Source organism: Heteronotia binoei, chromosome 14 (genome assembly GCF_032191835.1).
Source record: "Heteronotia binoei isolate CCM8104 ecotype False Entrance Well chromosome 14, APGP_CSIRO_Hbin_v1, whole genome shotgun sequence".
Lineage (NCBI taxonomy): Eukaryota > Metazoa > Chordata > Lepidosauria > Squamata > Gekkonidae > Heteronotia > Heteronotia binoei.
Genome location: NC_083236.1, coordinates 33,086,467 through 33,107,934, shown reverse-complemented (window position 1 = coordinate 33,107,934; position 21,468 = coordinate 33,086,467). Strand labels below are relative to the sequence as shown.

Genomic DNA, 21,468 nt, shown 5'->3' with positions numbered 1-21,468 from the left:
GAAACTACTTGGCATCCAGAACTACCTTCAAGCTCTGACCCTGCAGTCTGTTCCTATACTTGTCATAGAGCTGAATAGAAAGTATCCCCAAGAATTGCTCCTTAAGGTGGAAAACTGGATAGAAAAAACATAAGCGAGGGTGAGGGGTGGGGAGTGTTATAGGGTCTTGTGTTCCTTCCCATTTCCTGCTATGTCTTAGGCAAAAGTGATGTTGAATGCTACTGGCCTAATATATCTAGTAGTTTCTTTTTGGAGGCTTCTGGGTGGATTTTCCTGGGTGGGAGAAGTTTCATCAGCCTGTTTGGGGTGCCAGAAGGAAACCTCTTCCTCCCTTTTCTCTACCACTTTGTTGATCTTGACCCCCCCAGCACTATATTTAGATTATGAAGAGCTGCTAATCAGTGGCATGTCTTGTCCTAGATGCCTTTTGACCCTTTCCAGCTATGGGAACTTTTGTATATAGATCAGGGCTTTTTTTGTAGAAGACCCCCAGCAGGAACTCATTTGTATATTAGGCCACACCCCCAACATCACCCTTGTTGCTCACAAGGCCTTTTTGTAGTAAAAGCCCAGCAGAAGCTCATTTGGATATTAGGCCACACCCACTGACACCAAGCCAGCCAGAACTGCGTTCCTGTGCACTCCTGCTCAAAAAAAAGCCCTGATGTAGATGGTTCCTAGCTTGCTGTCTGTAAAATCCCATTTATAGAAAGCTCTCCATCATTGAAACAGTAAAGGCAACGTTTCAGTAACAGGCACTCTTCAATGGTTTGGGTGCCTGAACCTCTCAGGAAGAAGAAGAAGATAGAAGATATTGGATTTATATCCCGCCCTCCACTCCGAAGAGTCTCAGAGCGGCTCACAATCTCCTTTACCTTCCTCCCCAGAACAGACACCCTGTGAGGTGGGTAGGGCTGGAGAGGGCTCTCACAGCAGCTGCCCTTTCAAGGACAACCTCTGCCAGGGCTATGGCTGACCCAAGGCCATTCCAGCAGTTGCAAGTGGAGGAGTGGGGAAGAGGGGCCACAGCCCAGTGAAAGTGGAAAACACGCTTTGCAAGCAGAAGGTTCAGTCCCTGGCCCCTCCCATTTCAAGGTCCTTGGTTTCCAGGGATGGGGAAAGGGATTTCTTCTTCTGACCTTGGACTAGAGGGCCAATAGTTTGACTCATTAAAAGGCAACTTACTGTGTTCAAATGTTGCATATCTGCAGAAGTTAGAAGCAGCCGCTCAGACTTTGTCCACAGGCTCTGGGGTATGGATATCACATTGTTTCAAATGGAAGCTTCGTAGAGCTTGATCTGCGTGTTGCATTGTGTTTGCAGTCACAGATACGAAGGTGGCTGCCTGTCTTAGAAATCTGATGTGCAGGAAGGCAGACAAAGAGGTTCTTTGGTTTTTGTGCTGCAGCTAGGTATCTGATTTTGAATGCTGCCAGTACTATAATCTGCTGCAGTTTTCTGATGGAGGGATCCTGCCCCCTTTTCTTCAGAGTTCAAAAGACATATTTAGGCGGATCTAACTTAAAAGACTTGATAATACTCTTGTTTCTTGACCTGTGAATCAAAAAGCAATTTATTTGTTTATTTTAAACATTTATCATCATCCCTCCAGTCTGAGATTTACAGACATAGCAAAAAAAAAAACCCTAGATAAAACTGAACAGGTAACATATTCTTGAGGACCAGAGCAGAAATAGTCTGACCAGTAGCAGTTCTGTTGAGATGTATAATATTGTTCACATGCCAAATGCCTGCATAAATAGATTTGCAGGGGGACATGAAAGTACCTCTTCTCATTGCTGATTTCAGAAGCATTAGAGCTACTGCTCAAAAAGCCTTGCTGTTCCACCACAGTCTCGATTTCCCCAGACAGCAGTCTGGCCCCCACCATCTTGACTGGTGGCTAGGTTTCGGTTTTGTATTGGAAGATCCATTCTCTGACTAGTCTCTGAGCAGTTGAGTCAGTAACTACTCTTGTGACAAAACGCGCGAGACTCATTATTGATCAGTGATGGATGGTGTCTTGCAGTTACAAGAATTACACCTTGGTGACAGTCTTTGGAAATTTGCATCAAGCTCAGCTGGGAGGAGTACCTGGAACCTACCAATTAGTCCGCAGTTTCCTGAACATCAAACTCCCGGTGTCTGTCCCAGGACTCCAGGTATGTGCAGCCAGAATGCCTCAGCCCGTTCTATGTGTTGACCCTTTCAGTGATTTGTTTGGCTTCCTGTGCTGAAACGGGAGTGATATGCATGTAGGAAACCAGAGCTTGAGAAGGATGATTTGTTTGAAGACTTTGGTGACACTCCTTCCAGACAGCACTGTGCACATTCTGGAGGTTAAAAAAGACGGTCTGACCTTCATGGCCTGGATTTCCACAATCTGCATAAATTAGGTTTCAGGGCTCCTAGCAGGGGCAGGCCCTAGCTTCCGTGCTGAAGTGTTTGGAACAAGGGAATAAACAGGCATGTTTACCAGACAAGCAAGTTTAACAGTTGGGTGAGGTAGCCAGGGCACTAGACTCTCCACATCCCTAGAAGAGTAAGCACACTTTCCACAAACAGAGCTACATAAATAGGAAACTTATTTTTTAAAAAAGGAGAAGGGAAGAGCAATTATGAAGGTAGAATGCCAGCAGGGGGGTTGGGGGCTATCAATGTATTGCACTGAGTGCAACGTGTATGACTCTCTGCCAGTTGAACAGAAGTCATGGATGCGTGCGCAGTGCAAGGAGCTGCTGGTTCTTAGGGAATGAGTTTTCACTTTTAACGCCAAGGTGGCTGACCTGGAGAAGCAAAGATTTAGGCACACAGATCAGACTTTCGACTCTTATGATCATACAAAGAAAAAAAATGGGCGAACAGTCATGTGAGCCCTTACCTACAGTCTGAAGTGCTGGAGTCGAGATAGTGGTTAACCGCTGCAGTAAAAAAAACAGATGATGTTGCTAGAAAAGCTCTGTTTTTCTTTCCCTTCCCCCTGGTCACCTTCAGTTTTTATCTTTTTGTCTGCTTTTCAGGATGGAGAGGTGGAGGGCCATCCAGTCTGGGCACTCATTTACTACTGCATGCGATGTGGGGACTTAGTGGCAGCCTTACAGGTGGTGAATCGCGCACAGCATCAGCTGGGAGAGTTCAAGACCTGGTTTCAGGAGTACATGCACAGCAAAGACAAAAGGTACCGGGCAGTCTCTGGAAGAAGCAGGAGATTGAGGGAAGGGAGGGAAAAAGGGGAGAGCAACCGGCAGCAGGGGAAATAGTTTTGCTGAGAACGTGCAACTCTGATGCCTCGTTGTACACTCCTGTGAAAACAGAGAGCGGCATTGGCCTTGCATGTGTATTAAGTTCTGTGCAATATCTTGAAGTCAGGACTACAAAGCTGTGAGTTTTTCACAGGGGAAGAACCTACTGAAAAACATGCAGAAACTTCCCCATGAAACTGGTTTATTAACAGTAAAAAAAAAAATTCACCCCACCATTCCAGTCTTAGTGCAAACCCTGCAGTCATCAGACCTGCTGAAGCCGCATGCTGAGGATGCTCTGCTGGGTGTTATAGAGAGGGAGTTGCAGCTGTGCCCACTGTGTTGACACCGGGAATACTTTTGCACCAAACGTTTTGGGCTTTTTTGCACCTTGGAGACAGAGAGAATAGAGAGAGGTGATGAAGCATAATGAGTTAAAAATCCCAAGGCAAGTACAAGAGGACATGTGAAGGGGAGGAAGCAGAGGAAAGAAAGCAAATCACTTTGCTCTGTGGTGCCCTGAAGAGCCCCTGATCTTGTAGATGCCATTTCAGAGGCTGGTATGCCTTCCTGCTTCCTCTGCTGGCCATGACTTCGCTGCCTTCTCCAACATCCTGCCAATGAATGAGTAGTGCCTTCTGAACTCATGGCTTATTTCTGTTTGCAGATTCTGCTAAGGGTGTGTGCATTTTGCATTTATTCTGGGGAGCTGCACCTATTGCCTTACTCACTAGGGACTCCTTCCAGTGCTGTGCCCTCTGCAGCTAACAAGGTCAGGGGGGACCAGGGTAAAAACCAGCACAGGGGCATATGGGAGCAGTACAGCCTGTATGTTTCAGGGAAGCTGCTTGTGCTCAGCCTTGGTGGAGTGGGGTGGTCAGGCTGCTGCCTGGAGGAGGATAGTGCTGGGAATGAGGAGGCTACAAGCCTGGTGTTTTCCAGGCCTTCCATCTGATAATGTGTCTTCTTTCAATTGCAGGTTGTCTCCTGGCACTGAGAACAAGGTTCGCCTCCATTACAGACGAGCCTTGAGAAACAACACCGACCCTTACAAAAGAGCTGTTTACTGCATCATAGGCCGGTGCGACATTGCTGATAACCACAGTGAAGTTGCTGATAAAACGGAGGATTACCTTTGGCTGAAGGTAATTCTGCTTTTGTCTTTCCTAATTTTCAGAGCTAGCATGTCTCATTTCTGTCTCTCCTTCCTTCAGTTACAGTTTTGAACTTCTGAAAGTGTACTCCCATTTGCTGTATATTTAGATCCCCCTTCTAACATTTTTACTGGATATGAACAGCCAAGATTGCTGTGCATTTAAATCCACCTTCTAACATTTTACTGGATATGATCTGCCAAGAGCAATCACGCCCCACAGGGTTCTTGCTAAGATCTTGCAACATACAGGGCAGTGAAGCCATTCCAATCTCAGCGCCTTCTAGTATCAGGCCAAAAGGGAGGGATCTAGTTTGAACTAATGTGTGCCTCTGTAGTGACTGCTCAATACATGTGAAGAGTGACAGTGGATGCAGCTAACAGTTTTTACTGCTGTAAACCCAAACTTCTTCTTTTGGGCTCATTCTGCATTGGGTTTGCACCATTAATTGAATAAAATTGCTCTGTAGGTTTTTGTTAGAAATACTCCACTTTTCTTCAGTCGAGTATCTGTTTAAGAACAAATGAAGAAACTGAGGATTGGTATATGCCTTCCACCAATAATATTCCTGCAAGATGGATCAGAGTTATTCCCATTTTACAAACGGGGAACTGAGTTTGATAAAGAAGAAGAAGAAGATATTGGATTTATATCCCGCCCTCCACTCCGAAGAGTCTCAGAGCGGCTCACAATCTCCTTTACCTTCCTCCCTCACAACAGACACCCTGTGAGGTGGGTGGGGCTGGAGTGGGCTCTCCCAGCAGCTGCCCTTTCAAGGACAACCTCTGCCAGAGCTATGGCTGACCCAAGGCCATGCTAGCAGGTGCAAGTGGAGGAGTGGGGAATCAAACCCGGTTCTCCCAGATAAGAGTCCGCACACTTAACCACTACACCAAACATGACTATCCCCTGGATTAATCGCTGAAGTGGAATGTCAGTTTCAGGTCCAGTTATCCATTTTGTGAAGCATATCTCTTTTTTAAAAAAAAGCCTGATTGGTTTTCAGATGAGTTTTGTCAGTCATAGGACCCAGTGTCTTGTAGTGGTTTGAATGTCAGGCTAAGATCTGGAAGACCCAAGTTCGAATCCCCACTCTGCCTTGGAAGGTTGCTGGGTGACTTTGGGCCAGTCACACACTCTCAGCCTAACCTACCTCACAGGGTTGTCGTGAAGATAACACGGAGGAGAGAATGATGTGAGCTGCTTTGGATCTCCAGTTTGGGAGCCAGTTTGGTGTAATTTTTTTTAATTAATTTTAATTTAATTTATTTCTATCCCGCCCTCCCCACCTCAGCAGGCTCAGGGCGGCTAACAACATTTTATAAAAACATACAACAATAATAATAAAACCTTTAAGTTTAACAATATAAAACATCAACAATAAACTTAATAACATTAAAAACCAGTTCAATAAATACAGTTATTCTGCGGTATAGTTCTTCAACCGCGTTGGCGGCTCCTTAATTTCTGATCTTCCTAACAGTCCGGGTGTGCAAATTTGAAAAAGACGGTCTTGCAGGCCCTGCGGAACTGCTCAAGGTTCCGCAGGGCCCGCACCTCCTCGGGGAGTCGGTTCCACAGAGTAGGAGCCGCAATCGAGAATGCCCGTGCTCTGGTGCTCTGATATTTTATCTCCTTCGCCCCGGGGATGGTCATTAGATTTTTCCCGACTGACCTCAGTGCTCTCTGGGGTTCGTATGGGGAAAGACGGTCCCTTTCGTATGGGGAAAGACGGTGTAGTGGTTAAGTGTGCAGACTCTTATCCGGGAGAACTGGGTTTGATTCCCCACTCCTCCACTTGCACCTGCTGGAATGGCCTTAGGTCAGCCATAGCTCTGACAGAGGTTGTCCTCTCAGCCCCACCCACATCACAGTGTCTGTCGTGGAGGAGGAAGATAAAGGAGATTGTGAGGTGCTCTGAGACTGAAATTGGGAGTGGAGGGTGGGATATAAATCCAATATCATCATCATCTTCCGCTGAGGAGATAGGTGAGGTATAAATGCCATAAATAAATGTGGCATCTGTCAAAGGGCCTGGTGTTGCAAGCCTTCATTGGGAAGAGAAAGGATTATTTTTAAACGTTGCTTTCTTCATCTTCTGTATGTGTGTATATATATAGCTGAACCAGGTGTGCTTTGATGCTGACGGCACCAATTCACCGCAGGACAGGCTCACTTTGTCTCAGTTCCAGAAGCAACTGCTTGAAGATTACGGTAAGTAAGCCAGGGTGTGTTTCTGAGGACTCTTCTGGGTTTCGTAGATGTGGGTGACCCAGTGGCTTTTGTGAAATGCAGCCAATGCAAAGACTTGTCTCAGCACATTGAAAAGACATGGTGATTTTAAAGGAATCCACTTATCAGACTTGATGCATCGTATCATAGTGGGGACTACTGCAAGTCTAATAACCTGACTGGCATATTGCCTTTTTATTGCGCATGCAGTGAGGTCTGCTAGGAGACAAGCAGCCCAGTTTTAATTGTTATTAGTAGAAGTAGCGTAGTATATCCATTTTAATTTTATTATCGATTGGAAGTGTTTCTGCCCCATTTTTCAGCCCCATTGGTTCCCAAAGACACTTGCAGTTAAAATCTGCATTCTTTATTAGAAGACTGTTGCTGAGCTGCACAGTTGTTTAAACATTCCCCCTACATAATGTAAGAAGCGTCATCAAATACTGCTTCATTGCTGGGGACCTGGCAGAACCTTGCCACTGTTAGTTGGCAAAAATGATGTGTGAGGGGAGGATACTGTCCCAATGTCCTCCTTTCCTCCACTTTCCACCTGCTGGAAGCTTCAGTAGTGGGACCCTCTGGTGGCCCTGCTGGAAGCAGCACTGGTAATCTCTCTTAGGAGAGACTCAGGAGCTTTTAAGGCTCATCAGAAGACAGATGCATCACATTTTGCTCTCATTCAGCAATGTCTACTTCTTCTGCCAAGCAGTACCTACAGTCACGAGAACCAGCTTGACAGATCTTTTGTCATCCTTTTGTGTTCCCTCAGGCGAGTCGCACTTTGCAGTGAACCAGCAGCCGTTCCTCTACTTCCAGGTGTTGTTCCTAACAGCCCAGTTTGAAGCCGCCATCGCTTTCCTCTTCCGCACCGAGCGTTTGCGCTGTCACGCTATTCACGTTGCCTTGGTCCTGTTCGAGCTCAAGCTGCTCCTGAAATCTTCCGGGCAGAGCGCACAGCTTTGTGAGTCCCGCATTCCTTTCCCCACAGTGACCTGATTTGCCTCTTGCATCAAAGCCACCAGAGCAGAAGAGACGTGCGACTCAGGGCTTTGAAATCATCCGTTAATGAGTTTGACTAGCAGTTTGATAGCAGATGAGAAAAGAGAGCCTCAGTCACTGCAGAACAGATAAGCCTCCTTCACTTCTTCATCTTTACAGCCTCTTTCTTCTGGCGGGGCAGAAGACTAGCAGCTGCTTCTGCTGACTTCTTGGGATGTTTGCTGTGGGGTATTTGCTTGACTGATTTGGAGAGTGTTTCAGTTTTGTGGATGCTTTGATGTGGGAGCATGCCAGGATCACTGCAGTGCCTGGCTCAACCCCTGGTTTGGATTTTTTTTTCTGAGAGGTGGTCAGTGGTGCATGTTGCAGAGTTTGCAAGGAGGGTGGGCACGCACGCACACATCAGTCTGCAGCAGCTAGTTACCCCATGACACAGTTTTGCAAATGTGCCATGTTCTATGTGGTATAACTATGCAATTAGCAATTAATAATTGCTATAACCATTTTTTTGGTCAGACCTACAACACATCCACTCCAGTGTTCTGTCTTCAGCAGTGCTCAGCTAGATGCTCTTCAAGAGCACATAAGAGCGTTTTCAGCATCTAGCATATATTATGAGGTATTCTACCTTTAAACATGGAGATTCCGGTTTTGGTTGCCATCACTAAAAGACATTTATAGAGCTGTCCTTTTTTGCAGGGAGCGGGAAGTAATCTAAGTCGCTGATTGTTAACTCATTGCGACAGACAAATAGGTCAGCAAATAAGGAATGAAAGAGTGTGTGTGTGTCACACAACGATTTTCCTGTCCGTTTGATTTACTTGCATGAGAAGTCAGTGAGAATCAAGGTCCCTAGAGTATAAAGATTCTCAGATCTTATGAGACTCTCTTGAGTTCTGGGGGGGGGTGGAAATGCTTTTTTCAGTTCCCTCACTTTAATGACCCTCTTTTGTTTCCCAGCAGACAGGGATTGTGTGCTATCTGAATTTTAAGGTGAACAGGAAGGGTGGTGGGTTATTGATGGTCATCCATACAACCACACTATTATAGCAATACCTGGGTTGGGTGGAGGGAAGGAAAGAGGGATTGTCATATTCATAATTCATATATCAAAGTCTGCACCGGGAAATCTGAATTGTGGAACTGCCATTATGACCCCAAGCCTTGCCTTGCTCTTGCCTTTGCCTTTGCCCTTGCCTTGCCCTTTTCTTTTTTTGTTTACTTTTCTGTAATCAAGCCAGATGGTTCAGGGAGTTCCAAAGCAGACCATGCTAGTTTCTGAACATGGCAGAATACTTCTGGCCACAAATAGATACGCTTTCATGCAACCTTTATATAAGGCCCTGCGCACAAAGTCTCTAGTGACTGAAAAAGCCCTTCAGAGGTACATGGTGCTGTTCCTACGAATGCTGTCTTGGATGTATTAAAGCAGCCTGAGTGTTGTTGAGACCTTAAAGCCTGCAGCCTGGTTTTGTCTCTCACATTTTAGTGAGCCATGAGCCCGGCGATCTTCCTGGCATCAGGCGCCTGAATTTTGTTCGCCTTCTGATGCTTTACACCCGCAAGTTTGAGTCTACTGACCCTAGAGAAGCCCTGCAGTACTTCTATTTTCTCAGGTGAGTTCTTGCAGCCACTACCAAGCTGTGCATTTTTGCTTTTGTTCGAATGGCCACAGAGTGCGAGCCTGAAAGCTGCAATGCCTTTCCCCTCCCATTTTTCCAGGAATGAGAAGGACAGCCAGGGGGAGAACATGTTCTTGCGCTGCGTCAGCGAGCTAGTGATCGAGAGTCGAGAGGTAACACAGAAATAGCCTTGTGCCTTCCTTTTTTTCCTTCCATAGGATGCAATTTAGCCATATTTGGAAGAGCTTGCTAAAGCAGAGGTGTCCCCCACCCCCAAAACTGTGTGCAAGGGAACACCAAGCATCCTCAAAAACTACCCTAGGATACCAAGCAAGCCATTATTTCCCTGATAGTGCAGATGTGAGGAAGAAATGCCCATGACGAATGCCTGAAAGATGTGAGATTTTAATCAGGGTCTTCCCAAAAATCACACAGACACTGCAGTAGGACCAGCTTTCTCGGTCAGTGGGGGTCCCACGGTTTTGGGCAGGAGCCTGCACAAGTGCTGAGAAGTACAAAACTTTATTTCAAGTGATCTTGAGCTGAGGTGCACTAATGAGCCAGGATACACTAAAGGCCTCACTGGGATCATTTATTAAAAATTAGCCAGTTCTGATACGTTTACACATCTGGAAAAAAGGAAGTTTGAAAGCGAGCAATGTTGACATGTCCCCATTTAATCCCGGACAAATGATCCCATTACATAGGGTCAGTATTTCAGAAGGGAGAGAGTTCCATAAAGAAAATAGTTGACTTCATCAGCAGTGGGGGCTACTGAAGCACCCAGGACTGCTTCTTGAACTAGAGTAATAACCTCCTTTGAGGTAATAATATGGTCATAATTGTTGTAAAATATTGTTGACTCTGATGTTAATGAACAGTTCTGAAAAATTCCAAGAGGATATTTACCCTACAAGCCAATAAAAGGCCTTTTGTGTCTTCCATCTGTGAACAAGGAAGACTGCGCTTCACATATAATCCCTGCCATAAAGAGAGGCAAAGCGGTGTGGTGGTTTGTTTAAAATCTGGAAGATCTCAGGTTCAAATCCCCACTTTGCCATGGACGCTTGCTGTGTGACTACGGGCCATTCATCCAGCCTAACCTACTTCACAGGGTTGTTGTGAGGATGAAGTAGAGGAGAGAAGAACAATGTAAGCCACTTTAGGTCCCTTTAGGAGAAAGGCTGGATATAAATGAAGTAAATAAAATGAAAAAATAAAAACGTATGTGCATTATAATGCATATGTTCCTTGTAAATGCCTTGTTGGATTGACTTCACCGCATCTAAAACGTGTCCCCGTGTTCTCTGGAATACCACAGAGGTTCTGTGGCAGAGTCCACAGGGCTTTCTCAACAGGCAATCTGACGTTTACCTGTTGCTTTGTTGATAGACTGTTGTATCATTTGTTGATAGACTGTACAAACATCTGATGTTGCAGCGAGTCTTAAGAAGATATTTATTACTCAGAAGTGACAGCAAAACGGTCTTGCAGAACCTTGTAATGTGTGCCCTTCTTAATTTTGTTTTCTTTTTATTTGCATGGATAGTTTGATATGATTCTTGGGAAACTGGAAAGTGATGGCAGTAGAAAAGTAAGTTTACTATATACCGATTGATGCATATCTGTCTGTCTGTTTGTCTATCTATTCATCTCTTCCCCCCCACCCCAATCTATCCTGAGTTCTATTTTGGGAATTTTCTTAATTCTTGTGCTTTGGAGCCAAGTGAACAAACACCTGGTATGTTGTCAATGCTTGTTCTAGCTTGGTCTCAGTGCCTTGCTTGCACATGTGGATCCCAGGGAGTGAATTGGCCAGTTCTTAATTCTTGTGCTTTGGAGCCAAGTGAACAAACACCTGGTATGTTGTCAATGCTAGTTCTAGCTTGGTCTCAGTGCCTTGCTTGCACATGTGGATCCCAGGGAGTGAATTGGCCAGTTCATAGCAGGCTCCCCTCGCCTAAAGAGAGACAGGATCTCTGATGTTGCTTGCTGTAAATTATACCAGTGTAGGGATTCCTGAGACTTTCAAGCTCCAGTTTAACTTTGTCAATAGTGGGAGGAGTTGTTTAGGAATGTGCCGGCAGTGTCAGTGACAGCAGCCGGTCTGTTCCTTCCCTTGGTCTTTGTTGTTCCCTTGTGGCCTCTGCGTTATGTTCCTGCACCCAGATCCTTTCTCTCCTGCTGCCTTTACTGCTTTTTGCAAAATAAACTAAAATAAAATTGTAATGTGCCAGCTGCAAAAGAATTAAATTGCCAGTTTTGAAATAAAGCATAGAAACTAAGCTTGTTTGCCCCATTCTCACAAATACAGTTGACCCTTATCGTTTTACTTGATTTTCATTATATATGATTTACTTGAATTGTTGTGCTGTGACTGGGATAGCCCAGGCAAGCCTGATCTCGTCAGGTCTTTGAAGCGAAGTAAATGGATGGCAGACCTCCAGGGAATACCAGGTTACCACACGGAGGCAGGCAATGGCAAACCGCCTCTGTCCATCTCTTGCCTTGAAAACCCTACGGGGTCGCTATAAGTCAGCTTTGACTTGATGGCACTTTCCACCACCGCACAGAGTTGTTGCACTGTATGATAACGTCTTTGTGCTTTTAAAAAATGGCAGTAGTTTGTGTTACATTGTGAGGACTTTTCCCCAGTAGTGTGCATATTTAATAAATACCTAGGATGGAATGGGGAGTAATGTCTTTCCTCTTGGGCCATCACAGACAAAATGGTTTCGATAGCTTCCAACTGCTGTTAAGAGATCAGGAGTCAGTTGCGGGAACACCATACGCCCTCTCGTCTAGGAAAACAAATTCACCTCTCCCACTTTAAGGAGAATTTAAAGCACATGTTAGCGCCATCCTTAATTCATGCTTAAGTCCGACCAGGAATTCTTCTTAACCCAGATTCTGAAATTCTTTACAAGAATCTGGCCTCTTCCACAACTTGTTAAATGGGAATCTGGATTAGCCGTAAGATTTGTGCTGTGGTGCATGTGCTTCCCATGGCTGGCTCCCAGCCTCTTAGCCTTGGCAAGAATAACACCATTTAATGTTTGGAGAGAGAAAGATGTTGGTTGCCTTTACTGGAATGTGGTGAACCGCTTTATTTGCCGGAGGACCAGAATAGAAGCACTTAGACTGAAATCAAGGGGTAGTTTCATACAGCAAAGGGTCCCTTTTCCACATTAAGGTGCAAGCAAAAGTGAGGGTCCCATATTGCATTTAATATAGCGCTATATTTGCTTTAAAAATGTGGCTGTGTGGACCCCATCAAGAGTAAAGACCCTGATATATGTATGCTTAGAAATACATCTCCTTCAGCAGAAGTCTGAATTCCGAAGTCAGATCTGAAAACACTCAGGAAAAGAACATAGAAAAACACTGAAACACAGTAGGTTAACCGCACTGGAATTCCTTTGTTTGTTTGTTTTTAAATTAAGAACAGAAAAATTAACAATTTATGCTATTTCCAGACTAAACAACTAGTGTGGAACCAGCCTGTGTATCAAAAATCTGATAGGAAAACACATAGTAGTTAAATTCTACAGTAATGGGCTGGAACATCCCAAGAGCTTTTTGGCAGTGGCCAGCGATAAACATTAATCAGACTTAAGATTCAAATCTTATCGGGTTGTTCTTTTGACACATTGAGAAAACATAGAGATCGTAGATACTTGAATCTTATTTTGCAATAAAGCAAGGTAATGTGTAGAGGAGCAGTCCCTTTTAAACGTGCTAATTTTTTTGTAAGAGAAAACGCATGTTTGTACAATTGCTGCGATTGATATATACATCCATCAATAATTTATTACAGTTAAAGATCAGCCAAGTTTTTTTCTTTTCTTGTTAAATTCAACATTTGATGTATACATAAATTAAATGGAAAAGGTTAGCCTTTTTATTTGAGCAAAATGTTTACACGATTGCCGATATATATGCTGATCTTGGGTCGTGATAATAAAGATTGATTGATTATTTGAGCAGAGTTACCATCTTATTCTACAACTGGAGACTTACAGCTGAAGATGTCAACCATATTTTAATGTAAATTATAACGTTTTGACATGTCATAAATTGTTTTGTTATTTAGGACTGATACCAACTGAATCATGTAATGAAGTGTTCAGATTTTTTAAAATTAAAATCCACCATAACAAATCTTACAAGATCAGAGCCACTGTTACATCTGAACAAGCCCGTAGGATTTATGTTTTTTCCCACTGAGACCGTGTGCAAAGCTAGTTACAGTTTTGCGTGTAAACTTTTTATTTTACGTTAACAGAATGTTCCAGGGATGCTTAGCCAGTCTGTTGCTGAAACCTTTCACCCCACCACTCCTGTTTTGTCTTCTTTCCTCAGCCTGGAGTGATTGACAAGTTTACTAGAGACACCAAACCAATTATTAATAAAGTTGCTTCAGTGGCAGAAAGCAAAGGGCTGTTTGAAGAAGCTGCCAAACTTTATGACCTCGCCAAGGTAAGCAGGTTTTAATCGCTGCTGTCCAAGTAGCTGGCTTTGATTTTTAGGTCAGTCTGGATTAGTTCAAAGGCATTTTGATCTTCCTGAATTTGAATTTGTGGCTCAACAGCCGAAGACCAGTCACTTGATCAGGATCTGTTTTAGCTATTGTTAGTCATGGTCATCAGTGGTTTTTTTTGTAGAAAAAAATCCCAGCAGGAACTCATTTGCATATTGGGCCATACTGCCTGGCCTGGGAGCACATGGCTGCTGCATGGCAAGTCGGGCCAGCAAGCTGCCCCAGACAGAGCTCCGCTCCTGTGAGTTCCAGCAGAAAAAAAGCCCTGGTTGTCGTGCTAGCATTTATTTGGTCACTTTAGGGAACAGTCTCTAGCAGATCCACTCGGAAGTAGAATTGAAAAGTGGGTAGGAGGTGGGTGGGAGTGAGCAGGACAAAGAAAACCAATGCGAATAATGCAGCAAAGGGAAAAAGCCAACTCAAAACCCCACTTACAGAAAAAGTGGTCTCAAAAGAAATGAAAAAAAGCGGGGAAAAGAAAAGCAGAAATGAAAAGTAAAGGCACAAAAATGTATGTGGAAAACAAGGGATGCACCAAAGTAGTATGGGGTTAGAACCAATGAAAAAACCCTATGTGGAAAAGCCTTAAAATCAGAAAATGCTCTCTACTGCTCTGTCCTTAAGATGCATTTAAAATGTTCTTTAAACATATACCCAACATTTACTTCTGTTTTTAGACCCTGATACCTTTTCACTGTTTCTACTACTTCCTACATAGCCAATTGACATGCATTTGTTGGCACCTCCTGTTTGCACTGACTTGTAATAGGATAGCTCACCCAAACTTTGTCTAGTGAATCATCAAAATAACAATTTATCTGATTTTTATTTAACTCTTTGGGAATATATGCATAAATCTCCCTTCAACATGCAACTTTCCCCAGCATTACTGCTGGAGTCTTGTATGTGGCTGGAGCTGGGTTCCTTGAAAGATACACAGGAAGATGCTGATTGCTTTGTAGACTTGGAGACCTTGTAAAGGTGGAAAGGCAAAGTTTTAAAATAAAAATAGAACTGGACTGAGAATGCAAAAACAAATAAAATTTTGCTTCTCAAGCAATCCATGTTTTGTGTTGGATTTTGTAATTTGCATAAATTATGCCGATTAAACACATTTGTACAGTTGCTCTTGGTTAGCGTAATTCTGCTTTGGAGGTCTGTTTTTGGCATAATTTTTGTTTTGTTAGTCACAGTGGGAGCAATGACCCTGAAGATCACATTTAGCCATTTTTTCAGACTTTTGAGATTTTGCTGGAACCTAGCGACCTTCTTATATAGATCCTGTTGCATACTTGGTCTCTTCTGCAAGATTTCTCTCAAAGGCTCATAGCACTTCTTTTGCAGGGGCAGCCATCGTTTTCTCAAAAGAACTTTATAATGGTGGTGCTAGGGGAGTTTTCAAAATCCTAATATAACTCCCCCCCCTTCCCCCAAAATCTATCTGAGAGAGAAAAACATCCACTCAAGACTTTAGGCTTAGAGCATGTCATTTTAATAAGATGATCATTTGATGGGAGCAAGAGATCAAGCTGGTATTATGAACAAGATTCAACAGTCTTTTTTTAAAGTAGGATAAAACAGACAAGAGGTCAGGGTCTAGAATTCCAAAAGAAAGTTCATAATTCACTTTTACTTCTTTACGGAGTACACCCTGTGTTCTTTCTAGGGAGAAAAGGGAAATAAACCCTTTACACATTTTTTTCATCTGAGATAAGGATGGAACAGACCCTTGACTGAGATAAGGTTGTTTGTGATCCACAGGTCAAAGAAGAGTTTTACAGTGGCGGGGCGGTTAGGGAAGAATATTACATTTTTAAAATATATCCAGTGAACATAAATTCACAATTTAGAAGCCATTATAAGAATCTCAATCCTACTGGACAGTATAACTTTCAAGATACATGTGTAATTCCTTAACAGGTGGAAATGAGTTCCCTTTCCCCTCCATACACACAGATACACACAAAGGCAGGCTGCTTTTTTTTGTTTTTAATTAACTAAATCTGTTTTGCACATTCCACAGAACCCAGACAAAGTGCTGGAGCTGATGAACAAGCTGTTGAGCCCTGTGGTCCCCCAGATCACGGCCCCCCAGTCTAACAAGGAGAGGCTGAAGAACATGGCACTATCTATTGCTGAGAGGTGAGCAAAAGTTCATGGGTCGCCAGCTCAGCCAAGGAGAGGGTCCCTAGCTTTTTCTGCACTGGCTCAAGAAAGATTATTGGGGAACGTATTTAGCAAAAAGACATGAGGTTAGAAAGCGTCTCCTCCTATTTTTTAATTGCTGCACATTTTCAGAAGCCAGCCATCTACTGAGCATGCCGGAGGCAAGAAACGTTGAAAAGGAGGAAATATGCAAGATATAATCTAGCTAGCTTACATTTACACCAGCTACATGTGCCGCAGGAAATGAATGTTCCCCAAGTGCCTAATGCCCACTGCATGTGTGCATGATTTACTGTTCTGGCCTTGCCTCCTCCAAGACAGCCAGGGGAGGGGGGTGGTCTTCCACATCTCTAAACTGGTGATGTCCAGATCATTTAAGCAATCTGAAGGTGCAATAGAACTATATCTCTTTTGAAGAGGTCAACCATTGCAACCCTGTATGAGTCGTGACTCTGGGCTTGACTTCTTCCAGTCATGAGGCATGCTTCTCCTGCAGAAACACAATAATAAATAATAATAATAATAATTTTTTATTTCTATCCCGCCCTCCCCGCCGGAGCAGGCTCAGGGCGGCTCACAACATAAAACACACATTACATCAGTTACAATTATAAAACACGGTTAAAACAATTACAAAGTATTAAAATTCACATAACAGTATGGCGTTATAACAGGTTTCAATAAATTTCAGCAGTAAAAACAAGAATAAAAGCATTTCTAGCAGCATATCTAGTTTTGTCACAGTTTTTCCACTAATTTTTCGCTAGTTGAAGGCCATCTTGAAAAGGTGGGTCTTACAGGCCCTACGGAATCCCTCTAAACATCGTATGGCCCTCACCTCCTCAGGGAGTTGGTTCCACAGTAGTGGAGCAGTAATAGAGAAGGCCCGGTCCCGGGTGGCTTTCAGTCTGGCCTCCCTTGGCCCAGGGATATTCAGCTGGTTTTTCCCAGATGACCTCAGTGCCCTCTGGGGCTCATATGGGGAGAGACGGTCCCTTAGGTAGGTAGGTCCTCGGCCATATAGGGCTTTAAAGGTAATAACCAGCACCTTGTAGCGAACTCGGTATGCCACTGGCAACCAGTGCAGTCCGCGCAGCCCCGGCTGTATGTGCTCCCACCAATAAACACAGAGAGTGGAGCCTTTAATGTCAGGCAGTTCTTTCTCTGAGAAGAAACCTATTGAGGTATAAAAGTCAAGCTTGTCTCTTTTTAAAAAAAACATATCTCAGAAATTTGCTACACACTGAATGGGCCTAGTATACAGGCAGAGACTGCCTGTGCCCCTCTTAGTGGCCAGCAAGGCCCACCTTGTTCCATGGGAGTCTGAGGCAGGCACAAAGTCTGTCAGTTTTGTGACATGGTTTGAATGAAGAGGAATTGCCATGAAAATGACCTTGAAAACCTGTCCCTTCATACAGAGTTCTGGGCATGGGCAAATGACCATGGGCAAATAACATTAAATTCTTTCCTCCAAATCTGGTAATCTGTTTCTCTGCATCATTACACCACGCCCGCAACAAAAACCCAAACAATCTGAGAGTTAGCATAGCATACTTGCTAAGAGACTGAACTGTAAAAAGCAAAGAATCCGTCCTTCAAAGCTTACCTCAGCCAGGGACGTGCTAGAGGCCATCTCAAAGCCTCAAGTTATTCCTTGTTACTATCTGGGAATAATTAAAACGGCTGGCCTTAGAAAGACATCATAAAGATTGGAAAAAAACATTTGCCCATTTAGTATGTTCATACCACATCTTGCTCATGAGACTGTTTACAGTCTCTTATGATGAAAACCGTAAAACACACCAGTTAAAATGTTAACTCGATAAACAGTAGAACTAGAATAATCAGAAGAACGAATTGCAGCAGATCAGCCTTTGAAAACAACACCTTGGCAGGTATGTGATGAAGAAGCAAAGAAGACAGCGGGGTGGGGGGCAGCACCCCATCGACAAAGAGCTTCGGGAATAAAGGTACACCTGTGGCCCCAAAGTTAATAAACTTAGTGCCAGGTGAAGGGCTGGAAGAACACAGGTGAAGCACTTTGAACACTTTGTTGAATATACTTGGAGTTCACTTTCCTGCAATCCGTTCATGAGGCAGCTTCCAACAATAACTAAATAAAATACACAATAAATGCCATGCAGAAGGACAGTTATTTCAGATAGATTGTAACACTTCACTAAAATCACTTGCCCTTTAAAGTGCTGCATAAAGGCTAAGCGTTCTTATTTATCTACTTGCTTTATTTATACCCCGCCTTTCTCCCCAATCAGAACCCAAGGTGGCTTACGTAATTCTCCTCCTTCATTTTATCCTCACAACAGCCCCATGAGGTAGGTTAGGCTGAAAGCATGCAACTAGCCCAAAGTCACCCAGCAAGCTTCCATGGCAGAGTGGGGATTCGAACCTGGGTCTTCCAGATCCTAGTCCAACATTCTAAACCATTACACCATGCTGGCTGTGATGTATTCTCTGGACTATAGTTTTTCTGACCATTGAGCTGCCCAAGGACACCACATTGCATGTACTCATTAACCGCAGTTGCCACCTGTCTAATCACTCTTGTTTCTTCCAGGTATAAAGCTCAGGGCATAAGTGCCAAGAAGCCCATCAATTCTACGTTCTACCTTCTATTAGACCTGATCACTTTTTTCGATGAATATCATGCGGGTCACATTGACAAGGCCTTTGATGTAAGTTTCAGATTTTTTCCCCTTGCAAGTTGCCTTGTTTCACTTGGCTTAGCACTCCTGCAAGCCCGATTCTCTTGGTACACTCACAGCCAAGACATGAAGAAGGTAATCCCAGGTCTCCGTTGTGATGCTGGGTCTTGGGTTGTCTTTGTCCAATCATATGAGGGCCTGAGTCTCTTACTGGGATTATGCAACTTTGATTCAGGGTTTATCATTTTGTGTAAGAATCAGAGGGAGAGAGAGAGAGGCAGCAAATATATGTGTATATATATATATATATATATAAAATTCGAGTTCAGCATGACTTATCAAAAACAGAAGACACAGACAACACTGATTATAATGATTTCATAACAGTTTGGTATCCTATTTTAGAATATTTCTAAGAACAAAAGGAAATTCCTGCAATGATGTCAGTATTGCATCTTTGGTAACTGTAGGGGAGAAACGGTGGCTCAGTGGTAGAGCATCTGCTTGGTAAGCTGAAGGTCCCAGGTTCAATCCCTGGCATCTCCAGCTAAAAAGGGTCCTGGCAAATAGGCACGGAAATACTGACTTTGATGGACCGAGGGTCTGATTCAGTGTAAGGCAGCTTCATATGTTCATAGCTGTTGTTGCAACATCAGTTTGATCTATATAAAGTTAATGAAATATTTTTCTCATTTTTTTTGCTTTCTCACTCCCTGCCCCTTGTTGGCAAGTCCATTTTAATTTGTTTTTCTGTTTTTTAAGAGACTACAGTTGAAATATTTTAAATGATATAGATTATTTTCTTATTGTATTGCTTGGAAAGATGTTGGTCCCTATGTGAATCTTAATAAAATTTAATAAAATTAAAGCAGCACCTTAGAGACCAACACAATTTTTTAGGGCATAAGCTTTCATGAGTCAAATCTCACTTGGTCAGATAGAAACAAGAATGAAGATCCATCATCTCTTATACCCAGGACAGATGGTGGGTGGGGTGTTACCAAGAAGGACCTGTTGGGAACCAGGATCCAAAGGTACAATGGAAAATGGAAAATGAAATCAGCTTGATCAGAGCAAAGGATGGTATAATAAATATGTTGGTATAGTACAAAAAACTTGCTTCTCTCTGTATCTCACTGTCTCTCTATAAAGTAAAATGTATATGGCCACAAGTTGCAACAGACTTACAGTGACCTCGGCAAGGGGCTTTCAGAGCAGGTGAGAAACAGAGGTCCTTCCTCTGCAGAGTCTTCCTAGGTGGCTTCTCCCATCCAAGTAGTGATCCCGCTCAGCTTCCGAGATCTGACGAGATCAGGCTGTACCACACTGTTGCACATCCCGCCCATGAGTATGGGGCTTTTTCAAATCAGTGTAGCTCTATTCTGTCTCTACTTGATCTTATCTGCTGTTATTCATGCATCTTCCATTACAGATCATCGAACGCCTGAAGCTGGTCCCCCTGAGTCAAGACTACGTGGAAGAAAGAGTGGCTGCCTTCAGAAACTTCAGTGACGAAGTAAGTTGCCACAGTGCTGTCTGTCATCCTTCCCTGTCATCTAGGTCACAGCCCAGGCTATGCTGATTCTAGAAGATGGTGGTGCTGATGGTAGGGGCTCCCGTTTCCCATGCTCTCTGTGCTCAGGAGAGGGGCCATGGCTCAGCAGCAGCAGCAGAGAATCTGTTTGACAAGCAGAAAGTCTTGGGTTGCAGCCTCAGAATCTCCAGTTACCAAGGGAGCAATTGAAGTGAAAAACCAGTTCCTAGATCCTGGTGAGCCACTGCCGCTCAGAATAGACAGCACTGACCTTGATAGACCAAGGGTCTCACACGGTTAAAAGGCCATTCCACGTACACAAGAGTTTTTCGCCTGCATGATCCACCTTCTTAGGCAACACTACAAACATGGAAAATGGTTAGGACTAGCATGAGTCAGGACTCTTTTTTTTTAGCAGGAACACGCAGGTATACATTCCCAGCTGGTTTGGTGTCAGGGAGGCATGGCCTAATATGCAAATGAGTTCCCGCTGGCCTTTTTCTACAAAAACCCTGTGTGAAACAATGGTGGCATCGAGGGTGTGGCCTAATATGCAAATGAGTTCCTGCTGGGCTTTTTCTACCAAAAAAGCCCTGACATGAGGCATGTATTCTTCACAGTCTGGGGTGTATCCTATCAATTTTTCTGTTTGGTCTCACCCGATTATCATCCTCACTGTTGCCCCCATCCCACCTGGCTTTTGTTCATGTAGGTCCTGTGATTACTAGCATAGCTTGTTTCAGTGGTCCAAAGAGGCCTCTCTTCCCACTGCTGCCAGTGGAAAAGACAACAGGATCCAGCCCATAGCTGGAGAAGAAGCACCTTACTGTTTCTTAGTTGGTGGCCATGGTCCCCTTTGAGCTCAGTCCTGGGAGCATGGAAAGTGCTGCTGAACCTAACTGTAATAGCACATTGCAGCTCCCTTTCAGCAGTGGCTAGATGCATTCCACTGGGGGTATTTGTTTGCTTTATTTATTTATACCCTTTATTTATTTATACCCTGCCTCACCGAGACTTGAGGCAGGTTGCCAGATAAAAACAACGTATCCATACAGCAAAGGAAGCCAACGAACGGTGCATTAGTACAGAATGAAAAGACAATGCAAACAGCAAACTGCCTAAGACAAGATGATATTGTAGATGAAGTAGTGAGTGGGGTTACAAAGAAAGCACAGTGAAGACGTTGCGGTAATAGCTGGATAACGGTTAGAATAATCATTGCCATTAACTACAATCCTGTTCTATCATAAAAGTGCCCTCTCGGCCATTCTGCTACACTTCTAAAGTCTTTTTAAAAGTGTCCCCCTGAACATTAC

The 21,468-nt window shown here is 43.7% G+C and overlaps 1 protein-coding gene across 2 annotated transcripts in view; it reads left to right on the top strand.

Annotated features, from left to right (window-relative positions):
- Positions 1–21,468, top strand: part of NUP93 (nucleoporin 93) — a 97,044-nt gene that overhangs the window by 65,567 nt on the left and 10,009 nt on the right. For both annotated transcript variants that reach the window (XM_060254531.1, XM_060254533.1), the window contains 12 exons: positions 2,030–2,162; positions 3,021–3,178; positions 4,222–4,387; positions 6,517–6,610; positions 7,398–7,589; positions 9,117–9,243; positions 9,350–9,422; positions 10,799–10,843; positions 13,612–13,728; positions 15,813–15,931; positions 18,531–18,648; positions 20,051–20,134. In XM_060254531.1, the coding sequence (XP_060110514.1) occupies positions 2,030–2,162; positions 3,021–3,178; positions 4,222–4,387; positions 6,517–6,610; positions 7,398–7,589; positions 9,117–9,243; positions 9,350–9,422; positions 10,799–10,843; positions 13,612–13,728; positions 15,813–15,931; positions 18,531–18,648; positions 20,051–20,134 (1,426 nt within the window). The remainder of the gene's footprint in view (positions 1–2,029; positions 2,163–3,020; positions 3,179–4,221; positions 4,388–6,516; positions 6,611–7,397; positions 7,590–9,116; positions 9,244–9,349; positions 9,423–10,798; positions 10,844–13,611; positions 13,729–15,812; positions 15,932–18,530; positions 18,649–20,050; positions 20,135–21,468) is intronic.